At 40.7% G+C, this 8,499-nt stretch overlaps 1 protein-coding gene across 1 annotated transcript; it reads left to right on the forward strand.

The window, feature by feature from the left end:
* Window positions 1-259: 259 nt before the first annotated feature.
* LOC139945222 (nucleic acid dioxygenase ALKBH1-like) lies at window positions 260-8,388 on the forward strand. The gene is made up of 5 exons (XM_071942532.1): window positions 260-418; window positions 2,819-2,933; window positions 3,667-3,829; window positions 4,372-4,644; window positions 5,545-8,388. The coding sequence occupies exons 1-5, from the start codon at window positions 260-262 to the stop codon at window positions 6,515-6,517; spliced, it is 1,683 nt and encodes a 560-aa protein (XP_071798633.1). The 3' UTR covers window positions 6,518-8,388.
* The last annotated feature ends 111 nt before the right edge of the window (window positions 8,389-8,499 follow it).

An 8,499-nucleotide genomic window follows, 5' to 3' on the forward strand; every position in this document is an offset into this window, starting at 1 on the left:
AAACAGCGGGGCCAAATATAAAAGGGTAACAATAAAATTAAAAGTTTTTGACAAAAAGTTTCCATAGAAATTTGTTAATTTTTTTTTGTTTAAGTGTATTAATTTCATAACAAATTGTTTGACAAAAATTCAATAAAATTTTCTTTTAAATTCATTCAACCCAAGTATTGGCACGCATTAGAGTTGAACATCCCCTTTTAAATAGTGGATTTGCCCAGTTCGCAGTCGGGGTATGTCATTTCCATTCGGGTTATTAAAGATGGCTGCGCCCGTGGAACAAGAATTTGTGAACACGGAGCAGGTGAATAATGCAGAAGCCAACACCAGTGATAAATTCCGAGAGCAATTTAAACGTTATAAGAGAAAGAAACCTCCACCAGACCTCTGTGACGTAGTCGACTTTGCAAAATCAGACCTAGTGAGTATTCCAGACTATACAATTTGAATTGAATGAATCGTGCGGCAGGGGGAGGGGGGCGGGGGGCGGGGCATCATTCATGTGGGAAGCCCTGCAGTGCTGCTAAGGTGGTCATGATGTAATGATGTGTACATGATCTACATCTATCTATGATAATAAGGATAATAATAACAACCGTATTTATAACATGCCTTTTGGTTTGCCAAAGGATACAAAGGCAAGCGCCAGGTTATTAATATTACTGCAAATGCAATTTTGCAAGCAATGCAATTGCAAGGCCAAGGATACTCCTAGAACTATTTCGGTTTCGTCCGGCTATCGTCTCCCGTAACCTCATAGGTTTATATCTCTCACGCGTTCAACGACCCATGGTTCAATGAATTTCGGCATCAGGAATCTCTCTTTTTTTTTTTTTTAATCTCGCCAAAATTAGGCTCTATGTGTCCTTTGATGTATCAATGTGTATTCTTTTGACCAGAGAATCCACTCCACAATCTCAAAAATTGTTAAAAATGATAAATTCTTACCGTAATTTCAGATTCCCTATCTACTGTACGTGTTACTCCTCTGCCAACAATAATTGAAAATTACCCGACCTCGTTTTGCGAAAATGCGTCACGAGAGGGCGGGTACGATCCGTGATTTGTGTACAAAACATACACGGAACCACGAAGCTCGCACAGGGTACCAGTATGTACACTTTTTGCACACAGCCGTTTACATACTGGTACCCTGTGCGAGCTTCGTGGTTCCGTGTATGTTTTGTACACAAATCACGGATCGTACCCGCCCTCTCGTGACGCATTTTCGCAAAACGAGGTCGGGTAATTTTCAATTATTGTTGGCAGAGGAGTAACACGTACAGTAGATAGGGAATCTGAAATTACGGTAAGAATTTATCATTTTTAACAATTTTTGAGATTGTGGAGTGGATTCTCTGGTCAAAAGAATACACATTGATACATCAAAGGACACATAGAGCCTAATTTTGGCGAGATTAAAAAAAAAAAAAAGAGAGATTCCTGATGCCGAAATTCATTGAACCATGGGTCGTTGAACGCGTGAGAGATATAAACCTATGAGGTTACGGGAGACGATAGCCGGACGAAACCGAAATAGTTCTAGGAGTAGGCCAAGGATAGCCCAGGTTTGACTCCTGACGTCCTACCAGGGCTAGGCCAATGAGTGGATGGGACGAAGTCTGAGATATAACTAAACTAATCCAATGGCACATATTTTTCTCAACCCCCAACTTTGATTCTTAATTACCGCGAGACTGTGACAGAAGTTCTGCTGTTTACAGTTCTACTAGTTGCGATAACGTACATGACGCAACCCTCCACCTGATGGCTGGAGGAGGGTTACGTTGTCGCAACTATTACTTAGGGCAATCCCGTGTATTGGCATTGTTCTTTGCTTGCCACTGTTTGCCCATAACTAATATTTTCCAGTTTCGCGTAGGTCCCGTTTGTGGTTCTTTCCCGTTTCATGGGCTTGACCCCCCCCCCAGTTTAATATTTTCCTGTTTCATGTCTCATATCAGCCCTGTTCATTTTCCCCGTCATTATATTTTTGCTGTTCCCCCGCCCGTCCCCATTACACAGCTGTACCACTTTGTGCCCCTTCCTCCTGTCCCCATCCTAAATCTAACCCGTACTTCCTTCCCTACATCCCGCCCGTGAATTGTTCTTTGCACTTTTTTCCGGCCAATAACTTTCCCTGTTCTGCGCGTGTCCCGCCAGTCAGATAACGTAAGCCTCCTCCCGACGGCCGCCTGGCGGCCCGTTGGGAGGAGGGTTATGTTATCGCAACTAGCCAGTCAGGTGGTTCTCCGTTTCGTGTATTTTTCTCTGTCCAGTTTATTTTTCCCTGTCCAATGTCATCATTAGTCCAATGTCATCATTTTTCTTTTTCCCCTTTTCGTATTATTTTCCCAGCCCTTTTACTATGTTCCCTTCTTTTTTTGCTGTACCCCCGCCCCCTTCCAACAGACGTACCACACTGCGTGCCCCTTCCTTCTCCCTGTCTCACAACGTGCTCTATAACCCCCACCAGCCTTCGTCCTGTCGTCGTGCCTAGCTCGATCCCATGCATTGTTCTTTACTGTATGTGCGCGCGAAGTTACTGGATGGTCGCGCTGTGACTATGACATCACAAAGGACGCCTGCACTCAATAACAAAGTTATACACGTTCGCCCTTTGACTGTGACGTCACAAACAATACATATCCCCAACTTACGGGTACCCCGAAATTGACCCCAGGATGCATCATTTTAGCAGGGTGCGGGCACCACTTGATGTGAAAACAACATGGTGGCGCCCGTGGATTTAAGCGCTTTTATAATATAGAAGCGCTTTGTTATTATTTGCTGGTTTTTTCTTTTGTTCATTTCACTTCAGGTAGCACCGTTCCAGCCGGAGGTAACATGTCATTCCTGCAAGGACAGGTTGTGCCAGAGACTTGGATTAAAACCTGTGAATGAGTGGAGATGTTTCTCTCTTCGAAATGCTCCTGGTATGACTCTTAAGATTCATCTAAAATAGTGGTAGGGAATCAAAGTGTAATGTACTGGGGCGATGTACACCTTTTTTTGAAATGCTGTCATCTTGGGTCGTACTTGTGCCCCAGTGAATAGTTTCACAAGGCAGAACACTGCCTCATAGAAGTGCCTTTTACCAGGAGGAGAAAAAGCCTGGGTGCCCCTGCCTTCCAACAAAGCATCAGACCTGAATCGGTAATGAAATGGATTTAAATTTCTATTTTTATCTGTACTTTGTAGATCTTATGTTCAATGTAATTCAGCTCAGTGTACCTTTTCTAAGTTTCTTGGAGTAAAGACACTGAACACTATTGTTAATTGTCAAATACCATTCTTCTCACTTGGTGTATCTCAACATGTATAAAATAACAAACCTGTAAAAGTTTGAGCTCAATTGGTCGTCGAAGTTGCGAGATAATAATGAAAGGAAAAAAAACCCTTGTCACACGAAGTTGTATGCTTTTAGATGCTTGACTTTGTGACCTCAAAATCTAATTTTCAGGTCTCGAAATCAATTTCGTGGAAAATTACTTCTTTCTCAAAAGTACATTACTTCAGAGGGAGCTGTTCCTCACGATGTTTCATACTATCAACAGCTCCCCATTACTCGTTACCAAGAAAGGTTTTATGCTCATAATTTCTTTGAGTAATTACCAATAGTGTCCACTGCCTTTAATAGTGAAACCTCTGTTTTTGATTATGTTACAGGTTTTGTGTACATTGAGAATCCATTTAGACCGGGTTACCAGAGGTACTGGATCAAGAGATGCCTCCAGGACTACCCCAACAAACCCAATGTATGCAATCTGGACAGCCATACAAACCCTGGGAACAGGGATGCACTGTGGGATCAAAGCACAACTAACTCAAGGTATATTATCTCATGCTCTTTAAAGGTACTGGACACTATTGGTAATTACTCAAAATAGTTGTACTTGGTAAAAATGTACTTGGTAATGAGCAATGGAGAGCTGTTGATAATATTAAACATTGTGAGAAATGGCTCCCTCTGAAGTAACAGAGTTTTTGAGAAAGGAGTAATTTTCCACTAAAATATTTGAATTTGATTTCGAGACCTCGGAATTAGATTTTGAGGTCCCGAAATCAAGCATCTGAAAGCAAACAACTTCGTGTGACAAGGGCGTTATTTCTTCCATTATTATCTCGCAACTTCGACGACCAATTGAGTTAAAATTTCCACAGGTTTGTTATTTTGTGCATATGTTGAGATACACCAAGTGAGAAAACTGGTCTTTGACAATTACCAAACGTGTCCAGTGTCTTTAAAACTTTGCCTGGTGGGAGTATAATCAGGTGAGGTTTGTGTTAATCTCTTCTGAGTAGTGTTGGTTCTAAGAAGAACCAGTATTGACCAGGTACTAAGTCATAACATTTTTCACTGCATCCTTCCAGTTCTACCAACAGCAAGAAGTGCCTGATAGACCAGCTTCGATGGGTGACTCTTGGATATCACTATGACTGGACGTCCAAACTCTACCATCATGACAACCACACAGTCTTCCCTGAGGATCTGAGTGCACTGTCAAGCATCATAGCGGATGTTATGGGGTATCCGTCCTTCGATACCCAAGCTGCTATTGTCAATTACTACCACCTGGACTCTACCCTTGGAGGACACACTGACCACTCTGAGTTTGATCTGACAGCTCCCATCATTTCATATAGGTTAGTTGTTTTGCTTGTGCTTTGAAGTTAACAAAGTCATGGGGTTCAATAATAGACTGACCCTCACACTCTCTGGTAAGCACGTTTTTGTGCCATCTGTAGCAGAAAAAACTACTAAGGTGCAGGCGTTTTTCACAAAAAATTGCTTAGGTGCAGGCAAATTTCACAGGTTAGCAGAAAAATAGGGCGGCCATATTGCACGTTCAACGTGGTTGATTCCTGGATTCATGGTCATGATACAAGGCCAAAACTGCTTCGCAAAAAGTTTGGAAGGTAGCGCATTCTGCTCTACCAACCAGGCTCCTTATAGATGATACCCCATGCCTACATCCTCATGATCTGTGAATGGGGTAACCCTGTTTCAGCCACGGGTGTACATATGTAGGTGGCAATGTGCTCCTGGTGACGTTAATTTGGGTTGACAGCCCAAATCAGTCAAGTGTAGCCCTCAGGACTTGTGATTTGGCAATATCTCACTTAAAAAAAGGTGTCCCTGCAACTCCCTTATCTTGGCCCAACTCCATGGCACTGCTTCGAATTCTGAATCACAGGCTTTACATGCCAACAATTGTTTTGCATTTAGGCAACGATACGACTTATTTTCATTGGTTAAGAAATATAATACATGGTGTATGCCATTTAACTTGGCTTCGCTTTAATTGGTTGAATTGATCGCTTTAATTTGTTGAATTGATCTTTAAATAATTTTTGTGGCTTATATTGATCTTTAAATTTTCAAGGAATAAAAATGTATAAGCATTTTTGTTTGTATAATATTGATCCCTAAACCAAGGCGCAATGTGCGACACAACTTTGTATTTTGTGTCATTAATGTTTTATGTAGCATCCCACAAGGTCATAGCAGATTGTTTAAAAAGTTGTTTTTTCATCATTTAACAGCCTCGGCCAATCGGCAGTCTTCTTACTTGGAGGCAAATCCAAAGAAACAACCCCATTGGCTATGTATCTCCACAGTGGCGACATCATCGTTATGGGAGGGGAATCCCGCCTCTGCTACCATGCAGTCCCAAGAGTTCTTCCTCCAGATGGATCAAGTAAACTTCCAGCTTATCTGAACAAAGTAAATCACATGGACCTTGATCGTTTGGAGAGCTCTACAAGTACAAAGGAACCATGTTGTTGCAATAAAACTCAAAATTATGATTGTGGAGAAACTCAACACTTGAACAAGGGTAATGAGATGAATGATAGCCTGGAATATCAGTCTGACAGTGCAGCAAGGCTTGATAAGCCCTCAATAAGAGAACACACCAGGCTTAAGGCCAGTGTAGATTCATACCAACATGAATTGACCTGCTATCCAACTGAACGTACCAGCGATGCAGATACTAGTTCCCAAGTGGACAATTACAATAAGGGTTGTGTTTCACTTGGGACATGCCCAACCTCAAGTGAGCCCACTTGTACAAAGTCAGTAATGTCAGAAGGCAAAGTAAACAATTCTTCATCATGTTGTAGCACTGAAGTTATTCACAGGGAAGATCCAACAGGCATCATGCCTCAGACCACCAGTCCAGAGCAAGGCAGAACTCAGGAACCTGGTGCCAACGATTCACAGTGTGGACTTGTTAGTACTAATATCCCCAACAGTGCAGTTGTTCTAGAGACTGTCAAAACACTACAAGGGGATATTTGGGAGCCCTTTGGTGAGTTCATGTCCAGATCTCGTATTAACATCAGTGTGAGGCAAGTGACTGGCCCAGGTTGCGATTTTCCTGCTGATACCCTCGCAACCGTAGAGGAAACTTTGAAGTCGTCCACATCTGATTGTATTCAATGTGATATCAAAGAAGGATCACAATTTTCTGGAGTAAAAAGAAAAGCTGATAGCTTTGACCAAAGTCAGACTTGAACATGTCATACAATTCAACATATCAAACAGGCTACATCTGACCAGGGTTGAAAATGCCACTACCCTGCAAGCCCGAGATTAGTGGATGGCCTTGTAGCCTGGCTGGTTTGTGGGGAAAGGAAATAAGAAAACATTAAATCAGAAGCATAAATGCAAAAAACAAAGCTTTCAATTAATTAGTTTTCTGAAAGTGAGGTTCAGTTCATTTCACATTGATGTTTTTTTACTCCCCTGTGGTGATTAGTTGGTAATAAAACCAAGGAATCTTCCAAAAGTTCCTTGCACTCAAAGCTGAAGGGCCGGTGATACCTGTGAAGATAAGATATGGAGAATGAAGTTCAAGTTTGTAGGGGGGGACCCAAGCTGGGACAAACCCATGCAGTCAGTGACAGAACAAAAACCTAGACCAATACAAGTTTCATGCTAAGGAGGGATACAAATGGAGCCCACAAAGGTGAAAGGAGGTGAAGAATCCACTTAGCAAACATGACTGCATGTCAGAAGACTGATTACATTAGCTTTTATAGAAACTGCAAACTTTAGGGGGGCTCAGTAGATTTGTTTGTCGTAGCCCTCCTGGCTCAGTGACATTCTTGTTATTGTTATTATCTTCTTCATAAAGCACTGGTTCTGCTGTACTTTATCAACAGTTTGAAAGGGGGGAGGGAGATGCAGTGGTTTATGTTGATGGGTAACAGCACTAAGGCATACTAGAATTAACAAAAAATTAAGGTCCCAACTTCTTCACGTTGCTTACCATGGAATTCTGCACACTGCATTCTGCCATGGGCCATAGGAGAAACGTGCCTTATACAGGGCATGGTTAAGCACAGTATTCGTTGGTAAACAGCACCATGAAATTTAGCTCGACATACACCACTGCTATTAGTTTTTAAAGCCATTGGGATACTTTCGGAACAGAATTTATTTTTAAAGTTCACAGATTTACAAATAACTTACAGGTTTTACAGGAGGTTTCGGAACAGAATTTTTTTTTAAAGTTCACAGATTTACAAATATCTTACAGGTTTTACAGAAGGTAATGGTGAAAGACTTCTCTTGAATTATTTTTCCATGAAATGCTTTACTTTTTGAGAAAACATTAAAACAATAAACATTCTCGATATCGAGAATTACAGATTTATTTTAAACACATGTCATGACACGGCGAAACGTGCGGTAACAAGGGTGGGTTTTCCCGTTATTTTCTCCCGACTCCGATGACCGATTGAGCCTAAGTTTTCACAGGTTTGTTATTTTATATAGAAGTTGTGATACACGAAGTGTGGGTCTTGGACAATACTGTTTACCGAAAGTGTCCAATGGCTTTAATAGAACCCCTTTCAATACTGATGATGTCAAGGTCTGTTGATGTATTAAAAAAATGATTATAACCAAACTGGGTGTTGCATTTGTGACAGTTGGTACCCATTCTTCTGTAAAGTGGTAAACAAACTCTAAGGTCTATGGACTACCACTGCTATCCTTGGCGAATGATTTGTGCAGTTCCTTACATTATTGATTGTAATATTTTCAAATCTGTAAAATTATCTATTTAAAATGTTTGTATTTGTTGACACATTTTTGGAAAAAATCAACCAAAACCTTGATTACTAAACATAAAGGAAGACATTGCAATGACAGATACATACATGCCATGAATTGAATTTTGTGTAAAAAAAAACAAGTTTGGGGAAAACACCTTCAAATTGAGCTACATGAAATATGAATGTCAAGATACTTTTAATACTTGTACGAATGAGTAAATAATGTGGTTCAACAAGTTTTTGTAGTGTAACAAATATTGTAAATTGTAAAGACAGCATTTGTTAACAAAATTGGCCTTTTATAAACATTGAAATATATTAAAAGATTAAATTTCCTGACTCTTATCTGTTATTGACTACAGTTTCATGGCTGGCGGAGTGTTAATTTTGATTCAAGGCGCTCTTGGTTGTTTACATGATGCAATACATCGCCAA

This window comes from Asterias amurensis, chromosome 1 (genome assembly GCF_032118995.1).
Source record: "Asterias amurensis chromosome 1, ASM3211899v1".
NCBI classification, from domain to species: Eukaryota; Metazoa; Echinodermata; class Asteroidea; order Forcipulatida; family Asteriidae; genus Asterias; species Asterias amurensis.